Source organism: Lissotriton helveticus, chromosome 7 (genome assembly GCF_964261635.1).
Source record: "Lissotriton helveticus chromosome 7, aLisHel1.1, whole genome shotgun sequence".
NCBI lineage: Eukaryota > Metazoa > Chordata > Amphibia > Caudata > Salamandridae > Lissotriton > Lissotriton helveticus.
In genome coordinates, this window is record NC_136068.1 from 750,313,877 (window position 1) to 750,336,574 (window position 22,698).

Sequence of the window (22,698 nt, forward strand, 5' to 3'; positions counted from 1 at the left end):
GTGTTTGTGGCGCAGTGTCCCGAGGACGCGTCTGGCTGCGGAGTTCTGGATGGTATCGAGTTTGTGTAGAAGAGTTCTGTTGATCCCAGCGTAGAGGGCGTTGCCGTAGTCCATTCTGCTGGTTATGAGCGCGTGGGTGACGGTCCTTCTGCACTCGGGGTGGGGTGGGGGATCCATTGAAGGTCTTGCGGAGGATGCGCAGGCATTTGAAACTGGCGGAAGCAACGGTGTTGATCTGGCGGTTTATGGAGAGGGAGGAGTCGAGGATGAGGCCGAGGTTTCATACGTGGTCTTTAGGGGTGGGTGGATTCCCGAGGCGGGGGGCCAACCGGTTTTGTCCTAGGGGGGAGGTGCAGGGTCCGAGGATGAGGACCTTGGTTTTCTCAGAGTTGAGCTTCAGGCAGCTGTCTTTCATCCAGGCTGCAACGTCCTTCATTCCTGCCTGGAAGCAGAGTCTGGTGTATTCAGGATTCTTTGTGAGGGAGACTCTAGGATACTATGCTCAGCCCATGCTGTCTGACAATGGCGGCGAGTGGGGCCATGTAGATGTTGAAGAGCGTGGGGCTGAGGGATGATCCTTGTGGTACTCAGCAGTTGATCTCTGTGGGTTGGGAGAGGAAGGGAGGGAGTCTGATCCTCTCTATTCTGCCAGAGAGAAAGGATTGGATTCAGTCGAGGGCGGGTCCTCGTATTCCCGCATCGTAAAGTCTGGCTGCTAGCGTGCGATGTGAGACGGTGGGGAAGGCCGCCGAGAGGTCTAGAAGGATGAGGGCCGCAGTGTGTCCCTGATCTAGTAGCATGCGGATGTCATCAAGTGGCGCAAAGAGGGCGACCTCGGTGCTGTGGAATCCCGACTGGGAGGTGTCTAGGATGGAGTTCTCTGCGATGAATGCGGTCAGCTGAGCGTTTACGAGCCTCCTCAGTGACTTTGGCCGTGGAGAGGAGGAGAGAGATGGGCCGGTAGATTTCAGGTCCATCGGGTCGGCCGTAGGTTTCTTGAGTAGGGGTTTAACCTCCGCCTGTTTCCAGTCATCTGGGAAGGTGCCGGATCTGAAGGAGGCATTGACGGTCCGTCCTAGTTCGGGTGAGATTACGGCGGCGGCCATGTGGAATATGAGCGGTGGGCAGGGGTCCGTCGGGGCTCCTGAGTGGATTTTCATCATGGTTGCAGTGATGTGTTCGACGGTGGCGAGATTCCAGGTCATAACGATTGGCTTGTTGGCGGCGGTGGGGAGGGGGGTGGTGTCCGGTGTCTCTTCGCTGAAGTTTTCGTAGAGGACCTTGATCTTCAGATGGAAGAAGGAGCTGAGCTTGTTGCAGAGTTCCTGGGAAGGTGTGATGTCCGTGGCTTCGCTGGGGGGTTGGTTGAAATGCTGTATGATGTTGAACGGTTCTTTGGTGTTGGTCGCGTTGGTGTAGACTTTGTCTCTGATGAATGTCCGTTTGGTGTCTCTTATGTGCTGGGGTATTCCTTCAGGGCGCTCCTGTGGTTGTTCTATGCTTCTGTGGTTTTCTGGTTTCGCCAGGTTTTTTCTAGGCGTCTGCAGGAGCGCCTGGCTTCTTGTAATTCTGTGCTGAACCAGGCGGCCTACAGAGGGCGTTGTTTGGTGGGGTGGCGGAGGAGTGCCAGCTTGTCGGTGCAGCAGGAGATCCAGCTGTGAAATATCCTGACTGTGGCGTTGGTGTCAGTCTTGGCGCTGGGGGGGGGGGGGCGGGTCGTTGCAGTTGTAGAGGTGGAAGTTCAGGTCCCCGTGTAGCATGCAGTCCGTGGAGGTGATGGCATGGGGTGCGACGAGCTCGGCGATCGTAGTTGCGAACTGGGTGCGAGGTCCCGTTGGTCTGTAGACGAGGGTGCCGCGTAGCGTGGTCCTGGGGCTGGTCTGGATCTGGAAGTGGAGGTGTTCTGTGTTGGAGTGGGGGTTACTCATGCTGGAGGTGGAGAGTCAGAGGGGGGTCTTGTGTGCGATGGAGATTCCTCCTCCTGGGCGGTGGGGGCGGTCCTTTTTCTGGATCTTGTAGCCGTCGGGGATGGTAGTTGCGATGTCGGGCCGGAGGTGGCGTTGGTCCAGTTTCCATTAAGAAGGCGACGTTGGGCGAGAGGGTGTTGATCAGGTCCCAGATCTTGATGGTGTGTTGGTGTAGGGAGCGCACGTTGAGGAGGATGCATGTCAGGGTTCCGGCAGTGCGTCCATCCGGCGGGCCTTCGGCGATTATGGGTGTTTTGTCGTAGGTGAAGGATCTGCGACAGGTTCTGCACGAGAACGGTCTAAGGGAGGTGTTCGGCGAGGATCTTTCGCAGTCGGTGTGTCTACCGGGATTGAGGGCGATGGAATCGTAACGGTGAGGCTTGAAGAACCAGGGTTCCTGGCGCTGGCCGCGGTCGGGACGCGGACGGGCGCAGACAGGCTTGCCTTCGGTGCAACAGCGCAGCGCCCACCATTAAGAAAGGGAGGGGGGAGGGACGATCAGCTGGGAGGAGGGATGGGCAGAGGAAGGGGGCAGGGCAGCAGGTGCAGAGCGGCGGGAAAAACAAAGCGGGGCACGGAGCTTAATTAGGGGAGCAGGATAAAACAAACAAATTCAGCACAATGGTAGAAACGGCACAATAGTATGGAAACTAGTCCACAGTCAAGTAAAAATTATTGTACTCAGCAGAGGTGGCAGGCACGCTGGGGACTCGAACCCCTCGCAGGAGGAGGAGAGGAGGCTTCTACGGCGGAGAGCTTGGTGCGGAGGTGCTGGGGAGAGAGTGTGTCCTCGACCCTACTTCTTTATCCACTTCCCCAATGTTTAGCCGTAGGACTTCAATTTAAAAAAGCCACAATCTGGTCCAAGCTCTCTCTTTACATCAAACTTAGTGGAAATGTGTCCAGTTGGAATCTAAATCGTCTATTTTATCATCACTTGTCCACATCTGACCAACCTTCATGGGATTGCAAAGAACCACTTACATGAACCTATGCATCTTTAGACAGGGTCACACTACTCAAACAAGCCAAAAGTTAATGGTAATCAAAACAAAAAGATTTTTTTAATGAACTAAATATATTAAGCATGAATAGTGTTGGTGAAGCAAATCGTTTAGTATGTATTCATATACACATACACTTAAAGTATAAACACTATGTATTTGCAGGAAGCACAGAAGTCGCAAACTCAAACTCACTGCTTTGAAAGTTGTGTAATACATACTGTCTTTCCTGCTCCATTGGGTCCCACCAGAATTGTTAACGGGTTAAAGAAGGTAATAACTTGCTTATCTTTGTCTTCAACGCCAAAACTCCTCACACCAAGAATGCTCATTTTATCTATTTTAGACATCTTTAATTAGACAGACTTCAAAGGTGGTCAAACAAAGTCGGTTTAAATTTCTCCTGCAAAACAAAAACGGATGAAAAATTAATTAAAAACTAGGCAATCCTGCCTAGAACATTAAAGCATCCCCTATAAAAAAAAAGATGAGAATGTCTGTGTGACAACACAATACAGAGGTTTTTAGTAAAATGACAGTAAAGTTGTATTTGTCCAGGCAGCACAAGAGGCTTAACAGTAAATACCATAAGGAAAAGAAAGAACAATTCATACTCAAAAGGACTTGATTGTAATCAAGTCCATCAAAGGAATAACTGAGGTGCTCTTAGACGGACGAGGTATCCTTAGGTACTATCAAAAGACAGTTCAGTAAAGTTTCACAGTAACACAATGAGATGTCAAAAAAAGTGATCATGTGACATTCCAGGAATGACTCACTTGGCTTCACAATGAAGCAGACTATTGAAGAGATTTCATCAAACACTCTCCGATTTATTTTCGTTATCTGGGGCTATTTGGGATCTACTCTAGTGCACATCCCACTTTAACACACTGTGTTGGTACCCTTGGCCTTTATTAGTATAAACATTGGCCAGAAGAGAAAAGGAACCATCTGCTATACTGGTGGATGCAATAAACTGAATAATGTGGTTTCATAAACGTACTTGACAAGTGCGAGTTTGGAGTATGTCTCTTTCTTGTGAAGTGTTAGACCTGACAGCCTTGGCGTGGTTTCCTGTGCATCTGTGCCTCTACCTCCTGTACTGTTGACTGTGTGCTGGACTTCATTTTTGACGGTTTTGGTACTCTGGGCACTTTACCACTGCTCATCAGTGCTAAAGTGCAAGTGCCCCCTGTGTAAATTGTGATTATGACTGATTATAGAACTCAGAATTTAAAAATATATCTTTTGGTGAAGTTGATTTTCAGATTCTGTGTTTGAAAAATGGCACTTTTAGAAATTGGACATTTTCTTGCTTTACCATACTATGACTGGCTGTCTGTGGAATCAACATCTGGTTTAGACTGGCAGTTGGGCTGTTTGTACATTCACTCTAAACAGTCTCACAAAGGGAGCTGAGGTGTGCCCTGCATATATTGATGGCCCATCACCAGGTTGGTGGGCGTTCCTGAGCTAAAGTGGTGGGAGGAGTTGTCGCTGACACCTGAATAGGGCTGTGTCTGTCCTCTCACAATGCTGTCTACACCATGCTGTAGTGTGTCTGGAGCCAAGGCAGGATCTTGTGAGCTACAACGATTTTCCAGGGGTATAAGTGTTGGACCTGTACACATTTTTAGAACCGTTCTGATCAAGAGGAGACTCTGCCAAGAGGAACAGCTGCATAGCTGTCAGGAGGGGTATTGTCCCTTTGCTGTGTTGCTTATCTGGATTGACCTGCAGTTGCTACTTCAGTCTTGGAGAGGACAAGCACTGGACTTTGCATTTTTCCAGCTTGAGAAGATTCTCCAAGGGCTTGTGTGCGCTTGCCTTCTGTTAAGAAGTCTCATGGCTATCAAAAACATTACCTGGAGACCCCCTGATCTCCTGTGCTGGGAGTTCTGACCTGCCAAGTGATGGCAATTACAGTTCTGGGCCTTGGAGTTGCTTTGGCTGCTTCAAAGACTCAAAATCCACGCATCGCATTCCAGTGCCATTTTTCCCGCCGCAAGCTTGCTGTGCGGTTGAAAAACCAACACATCGCTGCTGTGCAGCTGAAAAAAAGAAAAAAGAAGCAGCCCCTGTTCATGGTCAGAAGAACCGCCGCAGAATGAGTCCAGAGCATCGAGTCTCCAACGTCAGAGACCCTCGCTCTTACTTCGATGCATGCCCTACTGTGCGGCTGAAGGAATTGATTCATCACTGACCCGCGGCTGGAAGACTGGATGCAGCGCCTGTTTCGGCACTGCCGCGTCGACAGCACAACCGGATTTCCACGCATCTTACCTGGGCCCAAAGTTTCCAGCACATTGTCCCGCAGAAAGGAGCTGTCTTCCAATTATGATGCATAGCTTCTCTTCGCAGTAAGGAATCAACACAACACTTCTCTTGTGAGCACAGAACCAACGGCTCCATTCCCCTGGGACTCAAGAAATGACACACATCGATTGTGCTTTCTGACACTTCCCTCCTTTGCTGCTGTTTTCGTTTTGGATTTTGATGCAACAAACATAGTTTGTGCTAAAATCACGGCATCCATTGAGTTCTATGGAGAGAATTGCTTAAACCATTAAAAAGTGATATCTTGAGTTCTGTATGTTGGATTTTTATCATTTTGGTCTTGTTTCGTTTATGTAAAGATTAGCTATACTTGTTAACTGGTGTAGTGTCCGTCTGTAGTGTTTTCACTGTGTTACTGTGTGTTTATATACAAACGGTTTACCCATTGCCTCTGCGATAGGTCTGACTGCCAGGTCCAAGCTACCATGGGGCGAGCAGGGGTTATCTTGGGTGTGTAACACCCTACCCTGACTAGAAGGATAGAAGGAAGGGTCCCTACTTGGACAGGGTGTAAACCACTGCCAACTAGAGATCCCCATTTTCAACAAGAAGTGTGTCTATGTCATATATCTTTCCGTCCCTCCTCTGCATTATTTACTTTTCTCTCTATCTGGATCAGTAACATGCAGCCCAACTGGCCCACTCTAGGCCACGGCCCCCATTTCCTTGATTACTAAGTTAGCATGCCTAGAACAGCAAACAATGGCTTGAACCTTTCCTGTGGATAATTGACAAAAAGTATGTTTGGTAAACGGGGAATTAATTATTGAAGATTCTGATGTTTTATCGTCAATGACTGGTTTTCCTATAATAATTTATTAGCAAATGATCGCGACCCCCCAAAAATCACAGGGTCTTGGTCACAAAGCTCTAAATGGGACCAACTTTTGCACAGTCAACAGCTTTCATTATAAATAAAATGCAAAAGCAAAACAAGTAGGTCTGTTTTTTTGGTTCCGGCAAAAGTTTAGTAATAGTTGGACCCTAATTCACAGAAAGGCTACTAAACCAATCAGGATTACGTTAGAAGCCATCCCAGAGTCATTGGATGATCATCCAACTACCTGAGAAGTCATTTACACGTCATCAGACATCATCAAGCTCTTGAAGTCATCAGCAAGCTGCAGAAGCTCAGCCTGATGATTTGAGGATGACTTGAAAATGAGTATCTGATGACTTTAGAAGGTGACATTATTCGTGATGATTAAAGGATGACTTGAAAAGAAGTACCTGATGACTCTAGTAGGCGTCATTATTCGTGAAGATTTAAGGAGGACTTGAAAATTAGTATCTGCTGACTTCAGAAGGTGTCATTATTTCTGAGGATGACTTGTAAATGACTCTCCGATAACTTTACAAAATGACATTGTTCCTGATGACTTTGGGGTGATTTGAAAATAAGCATCTGAATACTTCAAAGGTACTATTGTGTTTTCAATAAGATGTTTTTGCGTCTGGAGATTTTAACAGGAATTGTTTGTCTATTTAAAGAGCACGTCCACCACTTTGGTTTCAGTTTTCCAGAAAAATGCAAACTGTTGGATGATTGCACAATGAATTGCAGATAAACGTCTGACCTCCTGCAGCTGGGAGCCCCAAAACCCAAACACACCCTGAACCCCCAAATTAACCCTTGCACCCCAAACCCCAATATTAACCCTTGCACTCCAAAAACCAAACACACCCTGAACCCCAATATTAACCCTGGTGCCCCAAAACCCAAACACACCCTGAACCCCCAAATTAACCCTTGCACCCCAAACCCAAACACACCCTAAACCCTAAAATTAACCTTGCACCCCAAACCCAAACACACCCTAAACCCTAAAATTAACCCTGGCACCCCAAAACCCAAACACACCCTGAACCCCCAAATTAACCCTTGCACACCAAACACAAACACACCCTAAACCCTAAAATCAACCCTTGCACCACAAACCCAAACATGCTCTAAACCCTTAAATTACACCTGGCCCCCCAAAACACAAACCCACCCTCAACCCTAAAATGACCATGTACGCCCTAAAATCCAAAAGCCCTACAAACCCCCAAACTTTTTATGAATACGGGAGGCGCTGCTGTGATATGATGCTTTCTGTACCCCCAGGCTGCACTTCCTTCATAGAGTATTTCCATAAACACATAGTTTAGTGGAATCCGACTGTTAGACTCTTTAAACAAGTGCGAACAGAACTGCTCATGGCCCGAGGAATAGGTATTGCAAAGGAAAACAAGCTTTGTCGTCATGGTGACTGCCGAATACACTCCATCACAATACTAAAATACATTTTTAAAAAGCACAGATGCCTCTAACACAATGCCAAAATCACCTATTGTAAACCATCAGTCTGCCGGCTGGCTGGGACTCGAACCGCAGATCCTCAATAGAGAGCAAGCAGCTCTCTCACCTTTTCATATACCGGAAGCCGGTGGATTCCTCAAGCAAAAGGCTACGCACATCCGGGAGCGCCGGAAGTGACGTCATTGTTCTGCGGCAAGAACGAAGACTGCCGTGAGTTCAATAGCCATTAAAGGGACAGGTGGATTGGCATCGGTCTCTTTATTTTCATCGATTCCAGCGTATACTCAGGTAAGTGCTGCAGCTGTTAAAAAAGAGCAGCATCGATCCTCCGCTCTCGGACCCAGCTGCTCAATTTCCGTCCCAGACCAGCTTCCTCATTTTTCGGAAAGCACGAATTTTCATTAAGGGGTACATTCTGACGCACTTCCCTGCATGTGTGTGCTTCGTACGTGTTATAATTAATGCCTGCCTTGCAATGTGTGTGTATTATGTGTGTTTGATGTTTGTCTGTATCAGCCTGCCTGCTTGTTTAATATGCACCTTTTTGTGTTTGAGCTTGTGTATGTGTGACGTAGTGCGTGCCTGTGTAAGTTGTGGAACATTGCAAAAAGCCTAAAAAATTTGTTTTACATCAAGTTTTTCGCCGTAAGGAAAAATAAATTACTGCCCGTATATTGTAGGTCCCATGTTGGTTCCAAGTGCACCTGCGTGTATTCAAGATTCTCGACCAAATGGAACAGTTTTCGATCTACTGAAAAGGTGTCAATCAAAGAAGGCTAAACACATTTATTTATGTGAATATTGTATATTGTTGAGCATTACTTGTGTCCTTGCAACTTGTAGTGAGCTTTCATTACTAAATGAATGTGTGCTCTATTGTTGAATCCTGGTCACGTTCCCCAAGCAGAGCAGCACATCTTCTAAAACACTGGCAGTTTTCATGGATGCGTTTCAAAGCATAAGGATAAATGCTTCAAATAACTTAGCCGTTGTAATGCTGGTTCCTTATTTTGTTGGCTATTTGTGTAATTGAAAGGCCTGGTTGCCTGTGGCGATTGAGGTTTACGCCCTATTTAGGAAACGTAGTCAGACGCATTCCAACATCTTGCAATATCTACTTTCGCAAAACAGGCTATCATTCTGGTTTCGTTCCATGTGCATGCAATGTTTTTAACTCGTTTGTATATATTATTGAGACAGGGCCAATTACGTATTCCCTGTGTGCGCTAATTTACCTTGACCGCTAAGATCTCTGTAAAAATGAAGCAGGTCTTGTTACATCTGCCACTATCGATCCCAGCCATATCCAGTTACAACATGACCTACTGCTAAAGTGCAGAGGGATCGAGCCCTGAGATAAATGCTCGCTCTCGCTCTCTCTCTTGCTCTCTCTCTCCCTCTCTCTCTCTCTCCCTCTCCCTCTCTCCCTCTCCCTCTCTCCCTCTCCCTCTCTCCCTCTCCCTCTCCCTCCCCCCCCCTCCCGGATCATGTGTTAGATATTTATAAGGTGAAAGCACACACAAGTTGCAGTAACGCATGCCTTCCCCGTTGATTGAGTTCTTATAAGAGGTTTCCCCATGCCCTCTTCTCGTTTGAACTGCGGGTACTGCATGTGTCAACGAGGTATGGGATCCCTTTATGTTAAATTGCATCTCTTACCAAACACCTCTGGCAAAACACTTATAAGGTCCCAGAGGGGAGACCTATTGGCTATACCAATGCTTTTGCTTTATGTATTTGCCATTGTAATGCCTTTTGTTTCATTTATTAAGCCATTACATATTGCACAATTAACGTACAATACTACTAGCCAGACCCTCCAGGATATCGCGATTTGCCGCGAAATCGGCACTTTTAAAAAAATGCCGCGATTTTTACAAAAATGCCTGCGAAATCGGCATTTTTATAGAAATCGCGGCATTTTTCGCTATATCCTGGGGGGTCTGCTTTATGTGGCTATCGCCCCACCTCCCTTCTTCACTCCGATGCTGCACCAAAGCTCCTCAGATACTCAGCAGCATTGGAGAGGCACAGCGGGATGGCAACCCTCACACCTCCAGCCCTTGATGAGCTGTTAAGAGGTGCTTCGAAGGTGACTGAGAGGGAGGGGCTGCAGGTTCAGGAGCAGCGACATCTGTTCACATGCAAACGGCCCTGAATGCGTCATGTCTCTGCTATTTACAGGCGGGCTCACACATTCCATTTCTACCCAGGGCCCCAAACATCCGAGACTCGGCCAGATTACACCCCTGATTACACAGAGGCAGCACGTGGTTCTCTTCACAGAGCGTAATTACTGTCACTAAATTGTAAGCAAACCTCGGTTCTTCAAACATGCAGTCTATAATGTAAGAAAATAAAGAAATGGCTCAATCGCACCCACACTGCTTAACAAAGTATGGAGGACAATCAGTTCAATCAGTTCTCTTAGAGTATCTCCTGTAAGTACTGTACATCACAGCGGGGGATTGCATTTTGAACAGAGAACCTGTCTTCTCGTTGTCTTGTACAGGAGGGGGCGAGAGGAGCCCAAGATGATACTAGACTACTGCATGCCCACCCCTGTGCCCACCCTGGTGGATCCTGTTCCCTCTCCTGTGATGGCTCCTGCCCTCACCTCAGTGATGGCTCCTGTCCACCCCCCGGCTGTGATGGCTCCTGTCCCCCCATGTTGTGGCTCCAGTCCACCCCCGCCTGTGATGGCTCCTGTCCCCCCCTGTGGTGGATCCTGTCTCCGCCCTGGGTGGCTTCTGTCCCAGTCCTGGAACGGCCCCTGCAGCGAGGGTGAAGTTCTTGATGGGCCTCTCCTCAAAAGGGCTCAGCTCAAAATTAATATGGTAAGGTCGGCGAGTAAATAAGTGAAGGGATGGGTGAATGGCTGGATGAATTAGTGAAAGGGTGAATGGATGAATGAAAGATTGAATAAATGGATAATGAGAGAGGATGGATGGATTGATGAGAGGGGAAGCATGGAGAGAAAATGTAAATAGCTGGATGTATGGGTGGAAGGGTAGCTGGATGAGGGGAAGGATGATGGATGGAGGGGAAGGATGGATGGATGGATGGATGAGGGGAAGGATGGATGGATGAGGAGAAGGATGGCTGGGTGAGGGGAAGGATGGCTGGGTGAGGGGAAGGATGGCTGGGTGAGGGGAAGGATGGATGGGTGAGGGGAAGGATGGATGAGGGGAAGGATGGATGAGGGGAAGGATGGATGAGAGGAAGGATGGATGGATGAGGGGATGGATAGAGGGGAAGGATGGATGGGTGGGTGAAAGGATGGATGGATGATGAGGGGAAGGATGGATGATCAGGGTAAGGATGGATGGATGATGAGGGGATGGATGGATGGTTGATGAGGGGGTGGGTGAAAGGATGGATGAAGAGGGGAAGGGTGGATCTTTTGCGCCGCCGCTGCGTCACAAAAGTGACGCAACGGCGGCGTAAAAGCAGCGCAAGGGGCTTGTAAATCTGCCCCAAAGTGTCTACATTGTAAAGAAACCAAATATACATAGCTTCATGTTAAATAACTAAAAAAAAACTAAGATATCTGTGTTTGTTGTAGGAAAAATGGCCACATAAAATGCCGCAAAATTGCCGCTAAATTTCCATATTTGTGCCGCTAAATTTCCATATTTGTGCCGCTAAATTTCCATTTTTGTGCCGCTAAATTTCCATTTTTGTGCCGCTAAATTTGCTAATCCATGCCGCTATATCCTGGGGGGGTCTGACTAGCAAAGCTAATTTCTTTAGCTTAATAAAAGGTGAAACCTATTGCATTTTTAACGCTTGTCCTTTCATGTTGGGGGTGCCGGTGGGCAGAGGGTAGCAGGCATCTGACTCTCTATGCATCTGTGGGGATAGGTAACTTGATTTCCCGTCACAAACCCCAGTGTGAAAGTTCACTTATTGATAGTTCTTCTATTTCTCTCATAATGCTTCTACTTGGCTATTACTATTTGTCCTGAGCAGCAAGACCTAAGCATACACTCTGGCTCTCCAAAAATAAAGTTGATTATTAGGTAATTTCCTCAATGGCCTTCAGTGCATGCCCAAACACTTCTTTGTTGTCCAAAATCTAGGCATATTAGATAGAAATTGCACCAGGTCAGTGTACTTTTTGGGGTGCTTTTCTCCAATTAAATCTGTTAATCAGTTTGATATGCTTTGTATTTTACCTCTGAAACTTAAACCACACACAAACTAATTCCTGATTTTTATATCTAGCAGGACATAATCATGGCTTCATTCAACGTCCTGTTTTTCACTTGTGACCATTCTGTGTGTGTTCGAAAAGATGGTGACTTCCTGCTTTTGGACAATCCCGGGGAAGTTCTTTGTAAATGGCTGGTTTCAGTAAAAACCTACATTTGTGATTAATTAATCCAATAATGGACAGTAAAAATGAACATGCATGTCCCCACATATGCCTTGGATTGCTCTCCAGAGACAAATGTAACACATATGAAAAGGACTGAAATGTTTAGCTTGTGGCACTACTCTATGGCAGCCATTTTTGGATAAACTATTTTATTTAGGCAACTTTTTTCAGGAGGTTCAAGTTCAGGCTTACAATGTGTACTGTCTATTAAGGAAAACTTACTTACTTGGTTATGGATAGATTGTACATTTGTCCTTTATTATCAATATCTCTTTATTTATATATTATGGCTAGAGCGTGAAGATATATTGCAAGTGGTCAATGTGTTCTTTTCTGTTTTGAAGTTTATATGTAAATATATATTTTTTTTCTCTTGCTTTTTTTTTAGTGAAGAAACGGTGTCTAATGATTCAGGATATTTTTCAAGAGCTAATTGCAAGCTATTCTGGCACGACCGAGGGTCTAAAACAGGTGTTACTTCAAAGGGCACTGGAGAAAAAGCAGATGTTAATGGACTGTGGCAATCGGGGAAGCGCTGGTAGACTTAAGAGGGTGTTACGCGAACTACAAGAGGAAGAAATTGCAGAGAAAAGATGCAAGGACAAGAAAGCCAAGCAGAGTGGACTGGATTATATAAGAGTTGGTAACAAAGCTCATGCTCAAAGCACAACTTTTCAGTCTGGTGATGCAAGTTCGCGGATGAATTTGCAGAAACTTGAAAACCTGGCCCTTTTAGCAGGGATGGCTAGTGTCCTTCATCAAAAATCCACAACTAAAAATGACGCATCAGACCGTGAAAATGAACTTGTCTTGGAGTCCACGCTTAAATCCAAATATCAAGGACAAAAACATGCCTCCCTTTCACCACGTCATCCTAGAGTAATCAACACTCATTCTGAAAATATAATGGGGCCATTCTGATGTAATCAATAGCCACCCTGAAGCTGTCATAGGATCATCCAGGAATAATCCACACTCATCCAGAAATTGTCATGGGATCATTCCAGAGTAATCCACTTCCATCCTGGAGCGGTTATAGGATCATCCTGGAATAATTGACAGTCATCCTTAAATTAGCTAGAACCCATCCTGGAGTAATTCTCACTCATCCTGAAGTTGTCAATTAGTATTCGTGGAGTTGTAAAAGGTAATCGCTTCCTGCCAGTAGAAGTCATCAGAACACCATCCTACTGTAGTTTTTGTGATGAGTCTAGGTTCGTCATCACATTTACATTTTTTGTCCTACAGGCATACTTCAGGATGGCTTAGGATGACTTCCCCAGATAATTGCAGGAATAGCCTGACTGTAATCATCAGATGAGTCCAGAATGACTCCAGGATGATCTTCCTTTTTGACATGGAAATGGCTGGAGGGGGGCGACAATCGCAAAAAAGTTTAGAAAAAAATAAACGAACAAAAAAAAACACCCCACACGCACCATGGCACTCTCTAATGTGAGAATCGAGTTTAAATCACGGCGAATTTTGAAAACATACGATCATATCTATGAGGCACTTTTATGTAACTTCTTAACGTTTCCGGAGAGAACAGATATACCACAAAAGGTAACTGGGACGAAGTCTTTTTTTTTTTTTTTTTTTTTGTAGTGCTCTTATTTTGTCAAGACAATTTTAAAATATAAATAAAACAAAACCACAGGACACACGATAAGTAGGCAAAACTTTCTGCATGCCACACGTACAGCTGAGTGTTTTACGATGGAAGAATTGAATCTTCAGACGGCGGGCCGTATTGCAGATGGGTCACTTCCTTCCCTTATTTCAAAGGGAGAGAGCACATTTTTTTTTTAGGTCGAGCTGGAGTTGGAGCGCGAAGCGCTCCCGCTAGCGAGACTATAGTCACCTTCCTCCCTGTCAAGGGAGTAACAGCTGTGAACGAGCCCGATACAGACCTGGGCACGAGCCGACCCAGGTCTGTGAACGCGCTTCAAGGTTGAGCAGCTTGTGCACGTTTGTTGGACGTCAGGCGCTGCAAGCCAGCCAGACCAATTATCCCAGCATGAAACCACAGCCACAAGACCAATTATCCCAGCAGGAGTCTCCACTTCCTCAGGCGCCGCAACAATTATCACAGCATGAGACCCACTTATCACAGCATGTTAACAGGCGCCCCAGGCTGCTGGACCACTCAACTATAATTAATGTGCAGTTGAGTGCTCCAGCAGCGTGGGGCGGCTCTCTGCATGCTGTGATAATTATCACTTTGGGGCCTCATGCTGTGATAATTAGGGCGGCATGCTCTATTTGCAGCAATGAACATTTTCAAAGAAGGCATTGGAGACACTCAACCTCACGCCCTCACCCCCTCACTCGCCCTCACACCCCCTGACCCCTCACACACCTCCTCACCCTCACACCCCCTCACTCTCACACACCCTCACATACCCTCACACACCCTCACTCACCCTCACACACCCTCTCACCCTCTTACCCTCACACCCCCTCACACCCTCACACCCCCTCACCTTCACACCCCCTCACCCTCACTCACCCCCTCACCCTCACACTGCCTCCCCCTCACACCCCTCACCCTCACACCCCTCACCCTCACCCACTCTCACCCTCACACTCACACACTCTCACCCCCCTCACATACCCTCTCACCCCCTCACCCTCACACCCCCTCACCCTCACACCCCCTCACCCTCACACCCCCTCACCCTCACACACCCTCACCCTCACACACCCTCACCCTCACCCCCCTCACTCACCCTCACCCCCCTCACTCACCCTCACACACACACTCACACCCTCACATACCCTTACCAGCATAGTTTAGCAAAACATAGCATAGCATAAGGAAACACAGCATAGCATAGCATAACAAACAAACGCATAGGATAGCAAAAGCACAGCATAACAAAACAAAGCATAGGATAGCAACACACAACAAAACATAGCATAGCAAAACACAACAAAGCATAGCATAACAAAACACAACAAAACACCATAGCATAACAAAACAAAACAAAGCATATCATAGCAAAACAACAAAACATAGCATAGCATAACAAATCATAGCATAACAAAACATAGCATAACAAAACATAGCATAACAAAACAGCAGAACATAACAAAACATAGCATAACACAGCAAAACATAGAATAGCATAATAAAACAAACCATAGCATAACATAGAATAGCATAACAAAACATAACATAACAAAGAATAGCAAAACAAAACATAGCATAGTAAAACAAAACAAACCATAGCATGACACAACAAAACAGCAGAACATAACAAAACATAGCAAAACAAAGCATAGGATAGCATAGCAAAACATAGCATAACATAACTTAAAACAAAACATAGCATAGCAAAACATAGAATAGCATAGCAAAATATAGAATAGCATAACATAACACAAAAAAACAGCAGAACAAAACAGAAGAACATAACAAAACATAGCAAAACAAAGCATAGGATAGCAAAACAAAACATAGCATAGCAAAACATAGCATATCATAGTAAAACAACAAAACATAGCAAAGCATAGGATAGCAAAACACAGCAAAGCATAGGATAGCAAAACACAGCAAAGCATAGGATAGCAAAACACAGCAAAGCATAGGATAGCAAAACACAGCAAAGCATAGGATAGCAAAACACAGCAAAGCGTAGGATAGCAAAACACAGCAAAGCGTAGGATAGCAAAACACAGCAAAGCGTAGGATAGCAAAACACAGCAAAGCATAGGATAGCAAAACACAGCATACCATAGCGCAACATAGCGCATAACATAGCATAACATAGCGCGCAACATAGCGCATAACATAGTGCATAGCGCATAGCATAGCGCATAGCATAGCGCATAACATAGTGCATAGCGCATAATGCGCAGTGCATAGCGCATAATGCGCATAACATAGCGCATAGCGCATAATATAGCGCATAGAGCATAACATAGCCCATAACATAGCGCATAACATAGCGCATAACATAGCACATAGCATAGCGCATAACATAGCGCATAGCTTAGCGCATAGCATAGCGCATAGTGCATAACATAGCGCATAGCATAGCGCATAGCATAGCGCATATCGCATAACATAGCGTATAGCGCATAACAAAGCATAGCGCATAACATAGCGCATAACAGCGCAAAGCATAGCGCATGGCATAGCGTATAACATAGCGCATAACATTGCACATAGCGCATAACATAGCGCATAGCATAGCGCATAGCATAGCGCATAGCATAGCGCATAGCATAGCGCATAATATAGCGCATAACATAGCGCATAACATAGCGCAACATAGCGCATAACATAGCGCATAACATAGCATATAGCGCATAACATAGCATATAGCGCATAACATAGCGCATAGCGCATAACATAGCACATAACATAGCGCATAGCGCATAAAATAGCGCATAACATAGCGCATAACATAGCGCATAGCATAGCGCATAACATAGCGCATAACATAGTGCATAGCGCATAACATAGCGCATAACAGCGCATAACATAGCGCATAACATACCGCATAGCGCATAACATACCGCATAACATACCGCATAACATAGCGCATAGCATAGCGCATAGCATAGCGCATAGCATATCGCATAACATAGTGCATAACATAGCGCAACATAGCGCATAACATAGCGCATAACATAGCGCATAACATAGCGCATAGCGCATAACATAGCGCATAGTGCATAACCTAACCTAGCATAGCGCATAACCTAACCGCGCATAACCTAACCTAACCGCGCATAACCTAACCTAACCAAGCATAGCGCATAACCTAACCTAACCAAGCATAGCGCATAACCTAACCTAACCAAGCATAGCGCATAACCTAACCAAGTATAGCGCATAACCTAACCAAGTATAGCGCATAACCTAACCAAACATAGCGCCTAACCTAACCAAGCATAGCGCATAACCTAACCTAACCTAACCAAGTATAGCGCATAACCTAACCAAGTATAGCGCATAACCTAACCAAGCATAGCGCCTAACCTAACCAAGCATAGCGCCTAACCTAACCAAGCATAGCGCCTAACCTAACCTAACCAAGCATAGCGCCTAACCTAACCAAGCATAGCGCATAACCTAACCAAGCATAGCGCATAACCTAACCTAACCAAGCATAGCGCATAACCTAACCTAACCAAGCATAGCGCATAACCTATCCTAACCAAGCATAGAGCATAGCCTAACCAAGCATAGAGCATAGCCTAACCAAGCATAGAGCATAGCTTAACCAAGCATAGAGCATAGCCTAACCAAGCATAGAGCATAGCCTAACCAAGCATAGAGCATAGCCTAACCAAGCATAGAGCATAGCCTAACCAAGCATAGCCTAACCAAGCATAGAGCATAGCCTAACCAAGCATAGCATAGCCTAACCAAGCATAGCATAGCCTAACCAAGCATAGCATAGCATAGCATAGCCTAACCAAGCATAGCATAGCCTAACCAAGCATAGCATAGCCTAACAAAACACAACAAAACATAGCATAACATAGCATAACAAAACACAACAAAACATAGCATAGCATACCAAACACAACAAAACATAGCATAGCATAACAAAACATAGCAAAACAAAGCATAACACACACCACACACACAACCACACACAACTATCTATCAATCTATCTATCGCCCTCACTCTATCTGTCTATCGCCCTCACTCTATCTGTCTATCGCCCTCACTCTATCTGTCTATCGCCCTCACTCTATCTGTCTATCGCCCTCACTCTATCTATCGGCCTCACTCTATCTATCTAATCGCCTTCACTCTATCTATCGCCCTCACTCTATCTATCTATCGCCCTCACTCTATCTATCTATCGCCCTCACTCTATCTATCTATCGCCCTCACTCTATCTATCGGCCTCACTCTATCTATCTATCGCCTTCACTCTATCTATCGCCTTCACTCTATCTATCGCCTTCACTCTATCTATCGCCTTCACTCTATCGCCCTCACTATCTATCGCCCTCAGTCTATCTATCTATCGCCCTCACTCTATCTATCGCCCTCACTCTATCTATCTATCGCCCTCACTCTATCTATCGCCTTCACTCTATCTAATCGCCTTCACTCTATCTATCGCCTTCACTCTATCTATCGCCTTCACTCTATCTATCGCCTTCACTCTATCTATCGCCTTCACTCTATCTATCGCCTTCACTCTATCTATCGCCTTCACTCTATCTATCGCCTTCACTCTATCTATCGCCTTCACTCTATCTATCGCCTTCACTCTATCTATCGCCTTCACTCTATCTATCGCCTTCACTCTATCTATCGCCTTCACTCTATCTATCGCCTTCACTATCTATCGCCCTCAGTCTGTCTATCTATCGCCCTCACTCTATCTATCTATCGCCCTCACTCTATCTATCTATCGCCCTCACTCTATCTATCTATCGCCCTCACTCTATCTATCTATCGCCCTCACTCTATCTATCTATCGCCCTCACTCTATCTATCTATCGCCCTCACTCTATCTATCTATCGCCCTCACTCTATCTATCTATCGCCCTCACTCTATCTATCTATCGCCCTCACTCTATCTATCTATCGCCCTCACTCTATCTATCGCCCTCACTCTATCTATCTATCGCCTTCACTCTATCTATCGCCTTCACTCTATCTATCGCCTTCACTCTATCTATCGCCTTCACTCTATCTATCGCCCTCACTATCTATCGCCCTCAGTCTGTCTATCTATCGCCCTCACTCTATCTATCTATCGCCCTCACTCTATCTATCTATCGCCCTCACTCTATCTATCTATCGCCCTCACTCTATCTATCAATCTATCAATCTACCTATCGGCCTCACTCTACCTATCGGCCTCACTCTACCTATCGGCCTCACTCTACCTATCGGCCTCACTCTACCTATCGGCCTCACTCTACCTATCGGCCTCACTCTACCTATCGGCCTCACGCTATCTATCGCCCTCACTCTATCTACCTATCGCCCTCACTCTATCGCCCTCATTCTATTTATTTAGATACTGATCGCCATCACTCTATCTATCTGTCTAGCTATCTATCGCCCTCCCTCTATCTATCGCCCTCACTCTATCTATCTATCCCACTCACTCTATCTATCGCATCACCACAGCATCACTCAGCACCACCACAGCATCACTAAGGGGCACAACAACATCACTATGCGCTACCACAGGATCATTGAATGCCACAGCATCACTAGTCGCCACCACAGCATCACTAGTCGCCACCACAACATCACTCAGCGCCACCACAGCATCAATCTGTGCAACCATTCAACAACAACTGGGTCAAATATGATCTCTCAATGTTTCAAGCTTTATTACAAATGTCACAAAAAGAGGTTAGTATTTCACTTCTGTTCTTCTTAAGGTCCCATAACAACTGGAATTGTTGCTCCATATCTTTACCATGCTAAAAAGCTTCAAATAAGACTTGGAAATTTTTGAGAAAGGATTGTGTGCCACATGTTATATAACCTGACTTAAACGTCATTGCTGCATAGGATCTTTTGACAGAACCCTCTACTTTAATATCTACTTGATCAGTAGGTTGAGACTCATTAGATACCACTGATACCTGATACAACAATTTTGCTAGTGAACCGTTGACTTTAGGTACAGAATGAAAATCATTTTCAAAATTCTCTAGCGGATACTGTTTAACCAAATTATGACAACAATTTAATTTTCCACTGTCTATCCAGTCTTTTAATACAATCTTCTTGCAGGAAAGCAAAACATCAGGATCAGTAGGCTAATGCTGATCAAATAAATATCCCTCATTTGATGTCTTTTTGGTTTGAAAATCTAAGGGCCATGTTATCAAGAAAGGGCGATACATTATCGCCGCTTTTATTGGCAGGAAACTGCTGCTAAAGCGGCGATAATGGGCTTGATAATATGCCCTTGTGAATTCCCATAGAAGCCCAGGTTAACACCACAATAAAATACACTGAACATATTCTTCACAAAAGTTATTTACAAAAGTTTAAGCTATTGCCATTATAAATTACAATAACTTTTATTTAAGTATTAATTATTAAAAAAATTCAAAGCCATTGTTATTTGTAATATCAATACATCTAAGTCACGTGAATACAACACATATTGCATTACAAATGCTATAGGTGTCACAAGTTAAAACTATTGGCATTGTAAATGACAAAGCTATTATTTTTGCTATTTTCAAAACCAACACATATATAAAAAATGTGTCACTTACAATACCAATAGCTCAAACTTTCCTAATGCGAGACCTTATGCATTGCAAATGCTTGTTTTTTTTTGTAGTGCTCTTATTTTGTCAAGACAATTTTAAAATATAAATAAAACAAAACCACAGGACACACGATAAGTAGGCAAAACTTTCTGCATGCCACACGTACAGCTGAGTGTTTTACGGGCCGTATTGCAGATGGGTCACTTCCATCCCTTATTTCAAAGGGAGAGAGCGAATGCGTGCGTTAATCACTAGCTGCCCATCTTGAAAAGTTTCTGACCAAGTCATCAAACAGCAAAGACTATTCACGTTATTAATATCTGGAGAATGTTTGGCAAAGTGCAGAACCTAGTAAAAAAACAAGTGTCACTCACCCTGCTGCTCTCGATCCGTTTTCCCCGCCAATCCCGAATCAGTATCAAACTGCACAGCAAGAAGTATGCGCTGTGTGACAGCCAGGGGGCAGGCTGGATGAAACAGAGGGCTGCCTGTGCTTGTTGCCACCACTGCTCCGGAAGAGACCAGACGCACTGCGGCGGAAAGAATGAACCCTATATTCACGGTGCGCTGCTTCCAAGCGGCTGCAATTACAAGACGTGAACCGTCTAACCCGGAAGTACATGGTGTCCATTTTACCTTTGGCGTGAATCGGATTCTGTTCTTCAATGTACTGGACCGGAGGGAGGGCAGTTTTACAGAGTTTTGTGGGAGCAGTGCACGTACTGTAATATGGAAACGAAAATGCAATTTTTGGGGCTTTATTTTGACATATGCAGTGTAATGACAGTGAGGACTAGTTTCACGCATCGTGTTGCTTCCCATCCAACACGAGATGCCTAGGGCAGGGGATTTAAAGTGAAGTATGACAGCTACCCTTCGGCGACTGCTGGGACCTGTCCTGAGCTTCAGGTGATAACTGTGCTGTTCCTGATGGCTAAATTGGTGACCCAGCACATGGAACATTCAGGACAATAATCTCTACGTGCAACAAAGTGAGTGTAATTCACAGTGTGGGTTACGTTTTTGAGCACGCCATACCATAACAGATACAATCCTGCGGCATGCCAGAAAAGCGGATCCTTTCAAACTAGAAAACAACAAAGTACTAATTTTCCCTGCCTTCACTACACTGCTGGGCAACGCCAAAAAGCCTCCTTTGTAACAGGCAAGAGAAGTCTTGAGAGGCAGGTGTGGTGTGCTGGGACTTAGGCCCACATGCTGTGTAAATGACAACACAAACACAGTGTACTTGGGTACTGTAACTGGCCCCGGGCACGTGCGCCTGGCCTCTTTTATTAACAGGGTCACCTGACTGGTGATGCCTGTGGTGGGTGGGTGTAGAGTGTCTTACATCACAGGCTAAACACTAGAATGTATCTAGCCGGATACTACATCCCTCCCAAACTTTATTGACAAAACAAACAAGAGTCCAACCTGTAATGAAAACAAATAAATACCACATAGCACCAAATGAGTCTATACAGGCCATCCGCCAGGCAACGCTAGAGCCTCGGACCGCATGGTCGGGATGCCTTCAGTCGCCTTGGCGATGCTCTTCAGACCGGCCTGGTCTTGCGGTGTAGAAAGTCTATGTATAAAAGTTCAGTGCCGATGCATCTGGAGCTGTGGTGAAATCCACTTCGGATTCGGAGACGATCTCAGTGAGTGAGGCCTTCCTGTGGGGGTGTCGTGCTCGCTGACCCTCTTTACTCCTGACTGCTGAGCGACGTTCAACTTGCCTCTCTCGCCTGGACTCCTCTGCCACTGGAGCCTCTTGGATGGCTTTCCTTGCTGGCCGTCATGGGACCGTGTGGAGCTTTGCGTGAGCCGCGCAAAGGCGTCGCTGAGGAACTGCCAACGGATCCACAGCCAAGTCACTCATGTAGCCTCCACGGGTGGTGTTATCGTCTGGGCGTCCTCGCCGTCTGGGCACGGGTTCTGTGCCTTCCTCTGGCGATCTTGTGGGTGACAAGTCTTCCGCTGTGACGTTCGTGTTTCCTGCGCCTGACGTGGAGCTGCGGCTGACACATCTCTCCTACTCAGACTCCCTTCGCACGGAACTCTGTTGAGGCCCTTGTCTCTTGGACTGCCACGTAACCGCGTGGGCTGTGCGGGCCGTTGCGTTGGCCACGCTTAGGGGTCGCTGCAGACCTCCCAACAGGGCCACGGCCAAGTCTTGTGTAGTCCCCAAGGGCGGATCTTCAAATGGCCGGGTGTGCTCGACTTCGGCAGGCTATAGGTTGACGGGGGTGCACAGACTGTTCCTGGGTTATTCGCCTCCTTGAGCTCCGGTTGTGCCGGGTGTGTGGATTAACTCGGGTGGTGCGATGCTCCTTGGTAATGATGCACTTGGGAGGTGGTAACAGTATGTTGGTTCCTACAGTGGGCAGACAGGCAGTGATCTTCTGTTGGGGTGACCTTAAGGAGTGAGGAGGACCTGAGGGACTTCGTGGCACTGCTCCATCGTATGCAGGCAG

At 45.9% G+C, this 22,698-nt stretch overlaps 1 protein-coding gene across 2 annotated transcripts in view; it reads right to left on the reverse strand.

Moving 5' to 3' along the window:
- Positions 1–20,773, reverse strand: part of RAD50 (RAD50 double strand break repair protein) — a 507,735-nt gene extending 486,962 nt beyond the window's left edge. The window contains exons 1-2 of one of the 2 annotated variants that reach the window (XM_078653096.1): positions 20,596–20,773; positions 3,193–3,374 (exon numbers count right to left, since the gene is read on the reverse strand). In XM_078653096.1, coding sequence (XP_078509222.1) covers positions 3,193–3,321 — 129 coding nt within the window. In that variant the 5' untranslated portion in view covers positions 3,322–3,374; positions 20,596–20,773. Of the gene's footprint in view, positions 1–3,192; positions 3,375–7,641; positions 7,750–20,595 lie in introns of those variants that run through there. The other variant, XM_078653097.1, reaches the window with a different exon arrangement.
- Positions 20,774–22,698: the final 1,925 nt, after the last annotated feature.